At 37.2% G+C, this 17,351-nt stretch overlaps 2 protein-coding genes across 3 annotated transcripts in view; both read right to left on the reverse strand.

Annotated features, from left to right (window-relative positions):
• LOC108665440 overlaps positions 1 to 5,868 on the reverse strand; it is a 19,765-nt gene extending 13,897 nt beyond the window's left edge. Inside the window, exons 1-2 of the mRNA XM_047883371.1 lie at positions 5,819 to 5,868; positions 4,652 to 5,023 (exon numbers count right to left, since the gene is read on the reverse strand). Coding sequence (XP_047739327.1) covers positions 4,652 to 4,678 — 27 coding nt within the window. The 5' untranslated portion in view covers positions 4,679 to 5,023; positions 5,819 to 5,868. The remainder of the gene's footprint in view (positions 1 to 4,651; positions 5,024 to 5,818) is intronic.
• Positions 5,869 to 6,856: 988 nt separating this feature from the next.
• Positions 6,857 to 13,862, reverse strand: LOC108665438 (negative elongation factor E). Of its 2 annotated transcripts, XM_018152189.1 has the most exons (8): positions 13,706 to 13,862; positions 11,462 to 11,644; positions 10,671 to 10,778; positions 9,725 to 10,020; positions 9,568 to 9,622; positions 8,345 to 8,456; positions 7,518 to 7,594; positions 6,857 to 7,477 (listed from the first exon to the last, which is right to left on the reverse strand). In XM_018152189.1, exons 1-7 carry the CDS (start codon positions 13,784 to 13,786, stop codon positions 7,521 to 7,523), a joined length of 909 nt encoding a protein of 302 aa, XP_018007678.1. In that variant the 5' UTR covers positions 13,787 to 13,862; the 3' UTR covers positions 6,857 to 7,477; positions 7,518 to 7,520. The 2 variants fall into 2 exon arrangements, with proteins under 2 accessions (XP_018007678.1, XP_018007677.1); XM_018152188.1 differs by having other exon boundaries at positions 6,857 to 7,594.
• Positions 13,863 to 17,351: the final 3,489 nt, after the last annotated feature.

The raw sequence follows: 17,351 nt of genomic DNA on the forward strand, positions 1-17,351 counted from the left end.
GGTGCAGCACGTGAGCGGTGCAGCACGTGAGCGGTGCAGCACGTGAGCGGTGCAGCACGTGAGCGGTGCAGCACGTGAGCGGTGCAGCGCGTGAGCGGTGCAGCACATATACATCACAGTTCACACACACACACACACACAGCACACACAACACACTCAATACACACAACACACTCAATACACACAACACACTCAATACACACAACACACACAACACAGTAGCACAAACAAGAGGTGAGGCGCATTGGTCTGCAAGAGTCGGCCACGTGCGGGCGACCAACTAACAAGAGAGCATTATAAGCTCTACGGAGAACATGGATAAAAAAGAACAAAATACTTAGAATAAATGTTTTACGTAAGTAACATTTAAAAATAAATCTTAATAATAAAGGCGAAACTCTAGATAAAAATGAGAAAGAGATACGTCGTGTGAAATAAATTAAATGAGATTGTGAATTAGGATAAAAGTTGATATTGAGAACCATTTCTTATAATATCGGTCATCAAAAAATTAAGCGTTCAGTTAAAGCAGGACACGTGTGTACTTGCATGAGCTGTACACTTGAAATGAGCAGCACTAGCAGAAAATAACCAAGTTGTACTCTTAAAATGAGCAGCACTAGCACAAAGCGTACAAATAAACATGAGGAAGACTTGGGTACAGCAAGCACAATTCTGGCAAAGCAAGCACAGCGCCGGTAAATCATGCACAGCGCAACGCACGATCTCATGTGAGGCTGCACGGCACACGCACACAACACGCACATGATGTGTGCACCTCATGAACAGACGACCAGGAAGTTTCTACGCACACGCAGTGTCACCAACCATCAGGACGAGGATTAATGAAAAAACAGTTAGGACTTATCAGTGACACGCAGTGCGTGTACGTGTAACTGCCAGCCTCACACGTACGTATTACACGGGCACGTATACGTGTTATATACGCCAGTGAGCGTATCATGAGACGGGTTCTATAACGTATCCTGCGTATGCATGGCGTCGTAACCACACACACCAAATGTTTTCGTGACATGTTCGTGACAAGAATTCGATGAAAAAAAACTGATTATATAATCAAAAATCACGAGTGCGGCTAGGTTTATCGGTCAAGATATATTGAATTGTTACGCAAGGATTAACCAACTCAACGATGAAGATTACCTTCTTACTCTTATTAAAAATGTGATAATACGTTAATAACAATGTGTCATGACCCTTATATAACACATTAAAATCTTTGTGATAATTGTTTTATACGCAAATGTCACAGACAGTCAACTTATTCTCAGGAATTGTGCGACAGCGCAGCGACTTTAGAAGTCAGCTTGCGAGGGCTCAGTTCATGATGCCGAGCGGCAAAAACCAGTAATTATCTGCATGATGTCCGGCCAATAATATGCAATTGAGCGTAAATTTATGGGCTTATAAATTCGTAGCTTCTGTCTGAACTTAAACTTTAAATTTTAATTGGCTTTTCGGGGACAGTTTTCATTCGCGAGGAAGTTTACTAACAAGCGAAGAATTTAACAATATTACCACAATTTGAAACTTAAGAAGTTCAAAAAATTTCAGCACATACATTATAGTGATGCGATAGTAAAAGGCCTGTTGATGCATTGATTAAAAAAAATTCGTACGATCTATTGCCAAGGCATATGGTAGTCAAAGGTTGATATCGTGCTGGGGTTAGTTAGTCGAGACAGTAATTCATATTTTCATGTATATGTTTTGTGTTGTACTACTATTAAAAATATTTATACCTTTGTAAGTACGTCAGCCAATCATGAACAGCTTTTCAAACTGAACCCACCAACAAGAGACAAGAAAGTGGCCGCAAATTGTACTTAGGCCGTTATGAGGACATAGTTTTGAAAGTGTGGCCTCTGGTCATAAATCAACATTGATCTGAAACCTTTCTCCTCCTGCCTTGACGTATAGCAAGGATAACAATTAACAAATGAAAATGAACGCTAGCCACTCTAATGATAATCAACATAATAAGAACTAGGGACTTGGTCGTCCATGTCCATGACCTGATTGACGACTAGCCTCACATGTGGCATGATTGGGATTGATTGCTGGCTCAGCAGGAGGCGTGCCAATCAAAAGCATAACAAGTGCAAGACGTCAACTGCTGGAGCAGCGGCCAAGCTAAGCACAACTACACGTGTTCCAATCCCTCCAATGTTTGCAAATTATTAATTTTTGTAGATACAAGGCAAGTTCGAATTTTTCGTCAAAAAAGAAATCTTTATTGAAACCCTTACTTCGGTGGCGGAACCGAAATCAAGAACGACAATCTGTCAATATTAATTGCATTAAAATGTCTAAACAATCACAGAATCAGAAATCGCCTGTAAAATCAAACTTAAATTCCATGAAGCAAATAAATATTATTCTCTTCAAGAATGATAGTGGATTATTTTGACCAGGAATCGTCAAACAATGGCGGGGTGAGAGAGCGGTAAACTACGATCGAGGGGCTATATAGCTATACGGTCGTCCAACGATGCGTATATCGCTGGGCCAGTTATTGTCAATAGACTTGACCTACACCAACACATGATGGCTTGGGTCGTTAACCCTCAATGTGCCCTTGAGAGTTAATTTACATGCCCTTGAGAGTTATTACATGCCCTTGAGAGTAATTTACATGCCCTTGAGAGTAAGACTCGCTCAAGAGTCTTGCGGAACACAAGTTTAAAATGACCAAAGGCATCCACTCTGTATTGGGGATCTGAATATTAATTGTTTGCTAAAATCTATCGTTTGAATTTAGGATACTGCATTGTTCATGACATGAGAATATGATTGAGTTATGGCCATCTTAAGGAGTTCATGCAGAGTGGGCAGTGTTAAATATCAATGCTGAGAGAATGAGATGGCATGGGCAGGCACTAGGATGCGGGCAGCTTCACCTACACTGAATAACGCATTAGCCGCACAAACGTCACTAGAATAACTGTCTGACAGTAAACTCAGTAACCGCCATAATAACTCATTAACGGCACAAACGTCACTAGAAAAACTGTTCAGTAAACTCAGTACCAGTAGGCGGCAAAATAACTCATTAGCTGCACAAACGTCACTAGATTAACTGTCCAGTAAACTCAGTAGCCGGCAAAATAACTCATTAGCGACACAAACGTCACTAGAATAACCGTCCAGTGAACTCAGTAGCCGGCAAAATAACTCATTAGCGACACAAACGTCACTAGAATAACCGTCCAGTGAACTCAGTAGCCGGCAAAATAACTCATTAGCGGCACAAACGTCACTAGAATAACTGTCCAGTAAATCAGTAACCGCCATAATAACTCATTAACGGCACAAACGTCACTAGAAAAACTGTTCAGTAAACTCAGTACCAGTAGCCGGCAAAATAACTCATTAGCGGCACAAACGTCACTAGAATAACCGTCCAGTGAACTCAGTAGCCGACTAAATAACGCATTAAAGACACAAACGTCACTAGACTAACTGTTTATATATAAACAATAATATATAAATAAATAAAAGAGTACACCGCGCTAGGCAGAACTGAGCCGAGATGAAGGCGCTTCTGTTCTCCTGCAGCACGCAGGCTTCTGGCGTTTGCAGCGAATAAACATTTGCTTGAAGGTTGAGTCAAGGCTCTGATTATAACAGTAAAAATAAAAGGAACAATAAATGAATTCGATGAAAGTGAAGTTAATAAAAAATTCACGCATATTAAACTTACAGCAACATGAAAATCGACACAGCAAGTCCTTACGAATGAGCTGGCCACGCTGGCGCTCAACTCTTCCTAACCTGATGATGAATTGATCTACTTAGATTTATCGTGGGCCGGCGAATGACCGAATGTTGGTGTTTGATAATTCAAATTAATTTTGGTAATGTATAAGTGACAACCAGACTAATATTGCATCACAGAACAAAGCGAAGTATACACAAGAGATCGTGATGCCCACGTTGGTTAATCCCTCACTGTTCTAGTATCAACTCAAACTCTCAATACCGGACGCTGAATTGAGTTAGAAAGTTGGTTCAGGAGACGACTGTCCTAACTTCTGAGAAGCAGCCACAATATCACTTAAGTTGAAGCCACAGGCACAGCCATGAGCCCAGCTCACCGGTCTTCGGAGAATTCAACTCAACCAATACTCTAAAGTAGTGCAATCAATTTCATTCTGAGGTTTATTGCAGAAATTAAAATGAATTTGACTCCTAGAATGCTAAAGTTCTATCTGAATTAATTTTATAAATTTTTAATTGTTTCAGTGTGTAAGCATTATTCTTAACATTTATGCATTGAAAACAGAGATATATCTTCCAAATGTTGAAATTTCTCCAAAGAAGTAAGTATTTTCTGAATTAGCAGCCATCGCGCTGCACACGCGCCTCTATCAGAGACGCCGGGGCGCGGTATTTGCCTCCTAATTATCCATGCCTAATGGACAACGCGGGAGCTGATGTGGAAAACCTTACTTGATATTATATAGCCTGTGATGTTCATTAGATGGTTTGTGCTGCTGCACTGATGTCATTTGCGCATCAGTGTGACCAGGAGTGATAATGCTGATGACTACTGTCTGCACCAATGATGGCGCAATGCAGCAAAAGTTTTTACTATTAATAAACGACATGCAGTGGTGCAGTGACTTACCTCAGCATCACTGGTGCAGTGGCCCATGCTCACAGGAGACGCGTCGACGTGACGGTAGCGAAGATGGCCGTGGTCTGAACACGACGAGCTGACAAACAAAGTTACTCTTGTTCCTTGGCACTTTATAAAATCCTACCACCTGTTTATCGTTCAAAGTGAGTAATGAATTTATTTAAGTGCTAAGAAGATCGGGTGAGTGAGCAGAGTATCGCTAAGAAGTTCAAAAATTTAGCGCATACTCGGTCGGAAAATCTAATTGAAACTTTAGTAGTTATAATACTTTGAGCTATCAAGTGTAATAGCTGCCAACAAGCTAACGGAACAACTATACTAACTCCAGGCTGAAATAATTTTAATTCAAAAAATGTGCATCTGGAAATAAGAACAATTTAATATAATTCATCACGGCAAATATGAATAAACAACATCAATGTATTATCTAAATAGTACAATTGTATTAATATTTCTCCCGCCGAAGATACAAAGTAACACAATATCAAAAATGTACCCTTCTTATTTATCACGTTAGTCAGCACGAGCGAATTGATATCCTTACTAACAAAAGAAAACTCCGAAGTTGAAGTCAAAAAGTCATGACAACAAAGAGACAGAACTGAATGGTTATGGCTTTTTTGTGAAAGGTTGATATCTTTTCCCCTGTGAGATTATATTTAAGCGATGCAAATTTATTCTTGGAATTAGAATAGATTTTTATACGCACTCGACACTCAGGATAGACAATCGATGCTAATAACAGCACAGCTTTACTAACGCCGTACACATCACGACAGATACACAGCGCAAGCACCGAAACTAGCTCGGAGTTCAGGCACAGACAAAGAGACCCAGTGAACGTTCTCTGATTAATGGCCTTCTAAAGCCACGCTACGTTCAAAACACTTCAATTTTTTCAATTGCAGAAAACAATAAAGTACAATTGAGTCTGCCAAGTTCCTAGAGTATTAATAAAATAGCAATTAAAGCAAAAACGACGAAAATTCTCTGCCGTATCTCAGCTGTTTCTCAAAGTCAACACAAGGAAGAGTTTTCATTTTGAGTTTAATTATTATTAAATCAGAGATACGTCAAAATGTGCAGGGACTTCAAACACTTGTAAATTAACACTGAGCCAGTTGTCTCGACATCATCAAACAATAATACAATTACCGGTTAAAGCTTGATTGCCGGCACGACTCGAGAAAGGTACAACCATCCACTACTCTCGCTTTCGATGCGACTGGTCTTTGTTGAGCTCAGCTGGGTATATTTCAGCTGATGCCAGGGCTGCCAACCTTTATAGAAAAACACACGGCAATATGAATTCCTGTTAAACTCAATCAAGAGACTTGATTCATCAATTTAATTAACTGAGCAATAAATTGGTGAATTATCACCAACTTATAATATGTAACTTTGATAGTTTTTTAGTGATATTTTCATAAAAACGGTCAAGATTTTATCTCATAATAATAACAAACTGTTAAAAATTCACATAAAAATGGGTTCCTTTTCAAGGAAAATAAATTTTTAATGCTCACAACATCGAAAATTTCAAATTTTGTCGTCATTTTGGGTTATAGTTAATATTAATGTGGGAAATTCCTAGTCTGTAAGGGTGCCAGAGGAACGATGACAAAACATGGTGCAAACTTAAATTATTCATCAAACTTTTAAAATTGTGCATGCCAAAACTAAAATAAAATAAAATGTTAGTTGAGAAGCTCTACAGCTTTATGATCCAGAATAAATGAGAAATTGACTTCCAGGGAAGTATTATTAAATCGGAAATAAAGTATTCTGGCACCTCCATATTGACTGGAACAGAACGTGAACTCGTTCAATTCATCAGATAATGTGCGAAAATAAATCTACAGTTAAGCGCGACTCTACAGTTAACAACTATAAACAATCGGCCTCAGTTGATCTCGAAACTTCTACCATGCCGGCCATTCACTAAAATATCACGTGCGTCATCACAATATCGCATAGAAGATCCTCAAACGAAAATTTTGCTGGTGCATCCTCATTTAACAACTTAATTTTGACATGTAGGAAAAAATAATAAGGCTGCTATGGAACAGATACATTGATGAACAATACCTGACAAGACTTTCATACACACTTAGCCAAATTTAATGAGCCAAGATTAAACTCTGCTGCCTTAAAATTCGAGCAGCAGATCGTTAGGTAAAAAAAATTACAGCAGAATAGAATAAGTTTATTGGACGATATTAAACACATATTATACGCTAAGATCAGTTAGGCCGTTAAATGATTAATATTCTCGCTCGCAATCCGACGCAGGCAAATTTTTACAAAGCATTTTATTTGCAAGGGCATAAATTCACATATTCGACGATATATTTTACTGCCCTCAGACGCAAGACGACCATCTTTATATCTTTATACATTGCCACATTCATACAACTGAATGGTGCACGAGTGAATGATGTATGAATGAATGACGGAAGATGACGTAACAGCAAGAAAATACGAGACAGTTGTAAAAAAATAGCCCTGTACTGATGAAAAATGAGCTTCGAAATGAGAAGTAAAGCGGAAAATAAAAAGGGACTGGAGATGGCGATTGGAAATGGGTAATAAGTTTTAAAAAACTAAACATTGGAGCAACGGCGGGCGAAATAATGCCGTGACGATGGCGGGGCGGGGCTATAAGAAGTCTCCGTGACGTGGTGACGATGGCGGGGCGGGGGAAGAAGTCCCCGTGACGTGGTGACGATGGTGGGGCGGGGCTATAAGAAGTCCCCGTGACGTGGTGACGATGGCGGGGCGGGGCTATAGGAAGTCCCCGTGACGTGGTGACGATGGCGGGGCGGGGGAAGAAGTCCCCGTGACGTGGTGACGAAGGCTAGAAGAAGTCCTCGTCGTACCTGACGAGGTCGCGCTTGTCGTTGTGGGAACCTTTCTGTGAGTGGCTCGCCGCTGTCACAAAAAGCTTGTTAGTTACACTACTTTATAACATTTATTATATTAAGAACATGAATTATCACTTGTGAGTATTGTTTTATTAATAAACTTATAAATTAATTAATTGCAATAATAAACATATTTGTGTTTCAGATTTAAAAACAATATTTAAAAATAATTTTTGGTCGCAGTATAGCGGCCTTTCATAGTCAAGATGGAAATGTCTGCAAATGACCAAACTAACAAAGTTAGGTATAACCTAAGAAGGTGATCGAAAGTATCAAAATAAAAACTGCTGAATTCTTATAGGAATAGAGTAGACCCTGGGCTATCCGTTTATAGCAGAAAATTTATACTGTAATATAATACAATGTGCCGAAAAGTAGTACATTAGAAAAGTTATACCTAATAGATAAATTTCAAATAAATAAATAGCTCTTACTCGGACAAACAAATCTACTGCCGTTTGTTCCCCTAACATTAAAATAACAACTCGAATAAACTCTAAAATGTTGAAATCTGCATTGACATAATGTCAAATGTTCCGCACTGTTATTAACAGCAAACGTTTCGCTTTCAGTGTATTCGGTGAACAATGAAAGTTCTTTCACACTTCTTTTGCTAAATATTCTTTAACGCCTTAATTTTTGGAAAACACTAATAATTTCTGTAATTAAATGTTTATTTATCGAACGATACATTACACTGTTCTCTTATCAGACATAATTATAATAAGGCAGGATGACAGCAGTGCGTGCCACGTACCGATGGTGGACCACGTGGCTGAGGACGACGCGTCGTTGATGGGCTCCACGGGAGGCTGGCGCCGCGCTAGTGACACCTTCAGCTGCACCCCCGACACCATCGTGCCGTTCATCTGTATAGTAATGGAATTAATGTACGGAAATGTACCTTTAATGTGCAGCCATGTACCTTTAATGTACAGCCATGTACCTTTAATGTACAGCAATGTACCTTTAATGTACAGCCATGTACCTTTAATGTACAGCAATGTACCTTTAATGTACAGCCATGTACCTTTAATGAACAGCCTTTTACCTTCAATGTACAGCCATGTACCTTCAATGTACAGCCATGTACCTTTAATGTCCAGCCTTGTACTTTTAATGTACAGACGCGTACCTTTAGTGTACAGCTATGTACCTTTAATGTAGAGCAATGTACTTTTAATGTACAGCCATGTAACTTTAATGTACAGCCATGTACATTTGAAGTACAGCCATGCAATTTTGGTGTAAAACCGTGCGAAGCGTTCGCGCTGTGTGCGATGTACATATCATTCGCAATGATGTACATCTCGTGAACTATTTGTAGTTATGTACACATCATTCATATGGATGTGTAAAGTGGCACAGACACATCGCTTACTGCGCCCTACACTCATACACTTCCCGGGATTTACGCAAATGTGCAAATTGACAATCAAATCGCAAAAAGAATTTCAGAAGCCATATTGCTAACAAATGTCGGAGCTGCCGTATTCATTATTTTATAATTATATGAATCACTTTTGAAGGCTCTTTCGTTCAAACTTTTGTGAGTTATCTTCCAACAGTGAAGGAATTAACTTGAGTTAAGAAATGGGTTGATAAGATATTTGGCTCCAACAATGAGACATGGTCGGCAGGAAGCAAGGCGTTCCAACACACACCAATTTTCTGACTAATTAGACGCGCATTAATTGTAATTACACATATGATAATTACACCTAATAATTCGTTATGATAGATACGAGCACCAGGATTATGACACAGGCAGCATATATTCCTGGCAACCTCACCCCAACAGCTCAAAATGAGTGAAGCAAGTTGATTCTTGGCATACTAACTATTGTAACTCGCTAATTATTATTATCGACGCAAAAACAGTGGCAGCTTGGTCGCAACATTACACTTAAATTTAAGTTAATTACGAACACTCGCTACGGATCATATATAGTCATACAAATAACAATGCCTGCCACTTACCTCTGCTATAGCTTTCTCAGCAGATTCCACTTTCTCGAAAGTCACAAACCCGCAACTGAAAAATAAACAAATTATTATAAATTTCCAGATATTTATGAAAATGAGTGAGTTAAGAGCATCAAAACTTTTTAATTAACAAGATTACAAAGAGCCTCACTTGTTGTCCACCTCCATGCTGATGTTAATGATGCTACCGAAGCTACTGAAGTTTTTCTTGATAACTTCTTCAGAGATGTTATAGCCGAAAATATATATAGTGTGGCCGGAGCGTGGGGCCACACCAGCGTCCCCTGATAGGGGAGGGCGCAGGGCTCCCCCAGGGGCGGTCCCTGCACGTGGGGGAGTGAGGGGACTCAGAGGGTCTTCCCCTTCTAATCCCCCAGCAGCAGCAGCACGCCCCTCAGCCTTCTCCCCCACCCGCTCTCGATCGCTCACGAAACTATCGTACAGATGCTGAAACAAAGAAGTTTTCAAGTAAGAAAGCTAAACCAATCGTTTATTAAGAATATATAACATAATTAAAGGTCAATGTGAAACACGTATCATATTTCTTCAAAGTGCTCAATAAATGTGATGCACAGTAACAAAAAAAAAGTAAAAAAAAGTTCTCTAAAAAATATTATCGCTGTACAAAGAAAAATACTCAAGAGATTCCAAGTAAATTTTACTCACAACCATGAATTTAGCATCATTAAAATGAATGGACAAAGTAATGACTGCAGAGAAAATACTGAAGATGGTTGTTAATGATATGTAAAATTTTATATATGATTGTAGTTCAAGAATCTGTTAGAGCAGTGAAAAACATAAGCCTGATTTTAACCTTGGCGTAACTCTTATAAGTTCTCAAAGTGATATAAATGTGAATACCAATTAATACAATTTTTGTAAAAAAGTACATAGTTATTCTACCAAAACATGAGCTCCAAAATGACAAAGAACTTCCACATTAGAAGCTGTGCTTGAGCGAGATTGTTTGCAGTATTTATATTAATCATGATTTTATTCAATGAACATATAACTAACAATACAAATAACTAACATATAACTGAAACAATCTAGCTCATATTAAAAGACTAGGCAGCAAACATATTCCTTCTAACCTTGACTTTAAGGCGTGACTCGTGCACTTCCTCCTCAGGATGGCTGGTGCTGAACGGCTGGTATCCTGACGGAGCCTTGTCTGCCGCTGACAGCTTGCGCTCCAACCCCTGCCGTGTGATCACAATTGAGACAAGTTTGATAACCAATTACAAAACCTGAATTGCTTAAATAAAGTAGCTGTACCAGCATCAACCTAATATATTTATCAAATAAGTAAGGATAGTGGTACATTATAATTTTAGTATACTTTATGCTCAGAGAAGAAATAACCATATAAAAATAACAATAAAGAACATCATAAAAGTTGCATCATTCCATTCCTGCACGATTATGAGTAATAATTGAGGCATCAAAATTTTAAATTTTTAACATTAAAAATTAAATTTTTTCTATAGCAAGTTTGTTTTTTATCAGAGTGATGAATATATTATTTAGAATTCAAGAAAAATATTGTCAAAAACATGTATCAAGGAATTGGTAGGAAACGCAGTAAATTTGTTTCAAGCTCAAATAATTTGTTATCGGGAACTAAAATGAGAACTTTTCAGAAATAAAAAGTATGAATGTACCTAGTTATTGCTGATCAAAATTCATGTTAAAATTGTCCAAATTAATAATTTACCTACGTATGTATATTTTTACACACATGAAGTTTGGAACTGTGTATTTGAACTGTATCTTTAAGCCATTGACATTTTATCACCAAAAGCAAATGCGTTTGCAATGAAACAATTCACATTTTCCAATTACTCAAATGAAACAAAAACTAATATGGAGGCTCATAATGCACCATTGAGCGCTTGAAGGTGGTTCTCTCATTGTTGCTTGGCAGCTTCTCAGGCACTCTGATAGCCCCTGACTTTATCAACTTTTTGGCCATTTCCTTGGCATCTTTGGCCTCCATTGGCCGCTTGTTGGTGGGACTCTGCTCAGCATCTGGCTTAGGAGTCCGCAGCTGCTGTAATGCTTTTCTCTGAAAAATAAATCTTATCTAAGCAAATTATACATTACAATGAGAAGTTTTGAGAACAGAAAAAGAGAAATACATATTTTCAATAACTTACGTAATACATACGGTATTTCAAACAGGATAATGGGATTTTAAAATTGCACTCACAGTTTCAGTCAAACCTGTCACTAGTAATTTTTTTAATCATCATGCAAAATTAAGTATAAATTACAGACTGGTCTATGCATTTTCCAGCTCCTACACATGAATAACTACAAAAACAACATTTTCTGTCATTTTTCTTTCTAAAATGTTCTCAAAGAATCTGATAGGTACCTACACATTCAGTTAAGAGTGATAAATAACAATATGGTTCAAACAAATCAACTCCCAATTCTTGCAGAACAACCACCAGTATAAAAAATCCATAAACATCCAAATATTTGCACTTGTTCATAAAGTATTTCCTGATGGTCTAATTTAGGCTAGTACCTTTCAAAAAAAATTTTTTAAGGTTATATTATTTTAAACTCTCTTCTATGCTGTTCATCTATTAAACAGCTGCTGGAAACAGAATATAAATTATGTCGTTTCAAGGCAATAATTGGTGGAAAATTGGCTTGAGTTTTATCACAGTATTTTATACAAGATCACCCAGAATCATAAAACTTCTGTTACAAGTCAGTGCTGCCAAAAATGTAGAGCATGTTCTACCACAGCAAAATTGAGAGTGAAGAACAGGATGGAGTTGAAAATAAATTCTTTTATATTTTCGATTATACAGTGACAGACAAGCACAATAAATTCAGCACCTATTTACCCAAAATAGTTTAAATTAGAATATATATACAAAAAAGACTGATTTTTATATGTATATGTGGATAATTTCTTAGATTGTTAGATTAAAGTTCACATCCATGTAGGGAAGGTAAAACATAATATAATATACTTTTAAAAATTGCTTTTTAAAGACAATACTTCTAAAGAACCCAGTGTCTCCAATGTTAAAGATGTACAATGAATTTCTCATTTTATTTTCAAATATTAAAAAAATCGATTTTTCAAAATTTTTTAATATATAATTTTTTCAAAATTATTTATTCTGTCAATTGATTCATGCATTGCCTCTGACTTTACAGAAGTGTGCAAAATTTCCGATCAATTGGACAGGTAAAAGTTTATCAAATATCAGTTATAAGATTTGTAGCTGACAAAATTGTTAACACGTTTTTCTTAGCTTAGCTTCGCGTTTGTTTGTTTGTTTGTTTGTTTGTTTGTTGTTAACATTGATAACGAAAATTAGCCCACTTCTGATTGCTCTAGAGATCTGAAATTCGGCATGCAGGCTATTTTCACGTAACAATTTCAGATACAATCATAAAAACTAGCAATTAGAGACCTAAATTAGCTTAATTGAATGTGCTTTTCGCTTTAATCATAAATATGCCCGACACACGTTTTTTGGGGCGAGCCATAATTTATTTTCTACTTTTTAGTCCACAAGAAAAACGTGGTTTTTTTAAAAAGTTTTTTTTAAGTATTTTATTTTTTCAATTTTTTTAATATTGAAAACAAAAATTTAATTTTTAAAATCATTTATTTTGTCATTTGATTCATGCATTGTCTCCAACTTTACGCAAGTGTGCAAAATTTCAGATCGATAGGATAAGTAGAAGTGTGTTCATTAAGATTTGTAGCAGACAGACAGACAGACAAACAAGAAGTGAAGTTGAAGAGAAGTGTTGTAAAAAGTCGAGCACAGTTTCAAGCAAATTATAGTAAAATTATAGCAATTAATCAAAACATTATTGCAAAGTTTTGCTAGTATAAAAGTTTATTGTTCCACAACTGTTCACTGAACAACCATACATAACATCACACCATGACATCACACCATACATAACATCACACCACCAACTTCTAATGACTAAGAGCACTTTGGCCGCCTAGTAGATTCCACAAATTAAAATAATTATTTAGCCTATAGCTATTCAATAGATGAGTAATTTTTACTCTATGACCTTCATCAAATAAGTGGACGCCAAACTTCTCATATATAGCAATGACAATTGCAGTTGCACCAACCTTTCGACACAGTTTCTGGTATTTTGTCTGCAGCATTTGTTCCTCCTCTGTGAGGTTGCTTGGAAAGTGAAGGTAAACCATAACAGCAATTGACAAAACTTATTTAGTTTAAAGTACGAGTATCCCCTAGGTGTGACAAGAAGAATCTGAGGATTGTAGAATCTATGGTAGAATATAAATTCAGATGTAACAAGCATTTGTGCATGATTTATCAGATAAATTATGAGTTATTATACCTAATATGATAAATTTGCTGTAAATGTAGTGCCTTAGCACTACCACAGTAACAGGCACTATAACTAATATAGCACTACAACTGAGTAGTGGTAGTGGCCATAGTCAGGCAGGGTAGAGACTACTACAGAGACAAGGCCTTGGACAGAATTTTCCTAAAATTGCAAGCAAAACCTGTAGTTTTACAAAAAGCAAAAATTTAAATTTAAATAGAATCTTCTTGGGGAGCAGAACAGCCTGGATTTTTGGCAGAACTCCGCCCTGTGCAATGGTCACTCAAGAAAGAAACTTGTTGAGCTCCTCGTCATTATGTTACATCTACAAAGAAAGAGGAGGACTTTGAGTACCGTAAAATGGGGTTACTTTGACTCCCGGGGTAACTTTGACCAATTTTTGTTTTTTTAACAAAAACCCCTAAAACTCAAAAACTATTTGACATAGAAAAATTTGGTCAATGGCCATTAAAGGCCTAATACTGTGGCTACGTAACACAATAGAAAGATTTAAAAAGTTTGCATATCTAATAGGTTAAAAAATTAAAAATGTGACCCACAAAAAAGAGCTATTATTCAAAGCCTGTCAGAGTACCCCTCCATTTTTTTTATTTTTTGGCAAAATAACTCCAGGTTTTGATGCATTGTAGTAGAACTCTTCTAGTTACATATGCAAATGACAAATTTTAGGTAAGTGTCATAGTTTGCAAATGGGGGGCACCACCCCCCAATGGGGGAACTTTGACCTCCTAATGGCAGCAGTGACGGGGTAACATTGACCGGCTTGGAAATTAAGTTAAAATTACCATAGGTACCTATATAACATATTTTATGTTTGATACACCTATTAATGTTTTTTCTTTATGTTTCAGACTCTACAGAGTCTTATATATGGTAATTTTAACTTAAATTCCAAATCGATCAATGTTACCCCATCACGGCTGCCATTATTAAATTAAATTATTAAATTAAATTGGTCACATTTCGCCCATTTGGGGGTGGCGCCCCCAATTTGCAAACTATGACACTTTCCTCAAATAAGTCATTTGCATATGTAACTAGAAGAGTTCTACTACAATGCACCAAAACCTGGAGTTATTTCACCAAAAAATAGAATTGATTTTGCCACCCAGTCAAAGAAACCCCAAGAGCTGGGGTAACAAAGACCATCACCTTTTTTGAAATTACATCAAAACTATGAGAGGCAGGAGTCAGCAATTTATGGTAATTGAAGCTAGAGTATAGACCTGTATTTTGCACGTTTCAATTTAAGTTTAACTTATCTAGAAAAAAATGACATCATTTCGAAAAAAAAAGTGGTCAAAGTTACCCAATTTTACAGTACTGCTTGTAATAGGCGAGTACACTCTGCATGTTTAAAATACCTACTTTAAAATTAGGTTTTATTTCAAGTCTCCTGGATTACCTCGCTCCCAGGGGTGATTTGGAAGGGTTTTATTTTGCCTCTGGATGTCATTCCATAGCCCTCGTAACGAGCTATAAAATGAGCCTAAACTTGTTTGTGAAATGTTTCATGGTAAGAAGTTATTAACAAAAAACACTCAAAACCATCCCTTAATACCCTGTTTGATGGTACTCATAAAAAATCAGAAAATAGGATAATGTGATTTTTAAATTGCAACCTGACAGGAATAACTCATCACATTTATCACAAGCACATAGCAATGGCTTGTACAATGTTGCCGTGAGGCTTCTGATCCCTTGTCGCTTAACCATCTTGCCTCTTATTGCATAGTAATTGTTGTCACCTATTTATTTTTACATGCATTCACTTTCGTCTTTTTATTCCATTTGTTTCAGCTGCACTAAGTGGTGACAATATAAGTGAATTCCATACCTATAATTATCAATTCATCAAATGAATTCCCATTTAACTTCACCAAGGAGTATGCTGCCAGAACTGACACGTTTTCCTGCATCACTCAGAAAGGTGAGTATTGGTAAGGATGTATGCAATATTCTTTGGTTAATGCGCTTAGAAACCTGTCTCAGTAACTATTTAATTGCTTAAAATGTCTTAATCTGAATTACTTAGTATTTCCAATTAGCTTTACTCAGATTTTCTAGAAATCAGCTCAATGCTGCGGGCCTGCGGCTCCATAGTATAGTCACCTCAGTTTTGGTTGCAATTATTGACTTTTATTCTGCATTCATTTAGCATTCAATTATTTAACATTTAGTTGACCTGATGATTTTGAAGTTATGTTCATGAGTGATATTATTCTTATCTGGTCTATTCTTTTGCTTCCCACAACTCGTTATAGATTGAGGGAAGAATTGGTTTATGTTTGGCCTGGTTGTTAGTTTGCAGTGCACTTTTCAACTTGAACTGCATCTATCCACTTGCTTGGCAACTGTTTTATCCTAGCAACTGTTTTATCCTAACAACTTTCTTACAGTAATAGGCTTGAATGGGCTGTTTGCTGATGAACATTTTCATTTTTCCTTTCAGTTATTGTTCAGCAACTCCTTGCTTGCCCATGCTCCGTAACCCATATTTTAACTAAAATCTTCTGAATTCATTTTTATCTTACAGACCTGGCTTACCTTTTGCTCATGGTACCTCATAGGCTCATTACACACAGTCTTTACACCAGTCCTTGCAAGTGGAGGGTACTTGGGCCCTTGCTTTATTCTTTATTGTTAGCCTAAACTATTTTACCTCAGGGTCTTCTGCCCTTCTTTTGTAATAAAAGATTTGTACTGTCAAATCCCATTTTAAATATTTACTTTAATTAGAGTTACTCTTTCATTCTCCAATTCATACTGGGTTGTTGACAAAGAAACTCCAAAAGTAGGTGACCAGTTTGCCTTGTCCCTGGCGGGAGACAGTACCTCAGCAGCGGCAAGTGGCGGGACGCCATAGTGGCAAAGCAGAGAGTTTTTTTAAAATCTCCCTCCAGTTCATTTTTGAGTCCTTTAAGTAGACCAGTAAAGTGTCATTGAAACCAGCATTATCATACATAAGAAACTGGTTTAAATTTTGAGTAAATGAGGAATTTAAAAATGAACCAATTCTAAAAAATCTCTGGTTTGTCACTATGGTGGCGGCAATGCCGCAACAACAAGTCATACTCATGCCTCAGGCTCATGGCATGGCTGCAAGCCTGCAACCAGCCTGAACCAGGCATGGAATATATCTACTTGGCATAGTGGCAAAGCAGAGAGTTTTTTAGACTCTCCCTCAAGTTCATTTTTGAGTCCTATAAGTAGACCAGTAAAGTATCATGCATAGTGGCAAAGCAGAGAGTTTTTTAGACTCTCCCTCAAGTTCATTTTTGAGTCCTATAAGTAGACCAGTAAAGTACCTATCCTGGATACCAGCATCAAGCATCATCATAGGGTAAACGCGGTATATTCCGACATCGTAGGTAATTTCATCACTTCTCTAGTTTTTC

This window comes from Hyalella azteca, unplaced genomic scaffold (genome assembly GCF_000764305.2).
Source record: "Hyalella azteca isolate HAZT.00-mixed unplaced genomic scaffold, Hazt_2.0.2 contig12760, whole genome shotgun sequence".
Lineage (NCBI taxonomy): Eukaryota > Metazoa > Arthropoda > Malacostraca > Amphipoda > Hyalellidae > Hyalella > Hyalella azteca.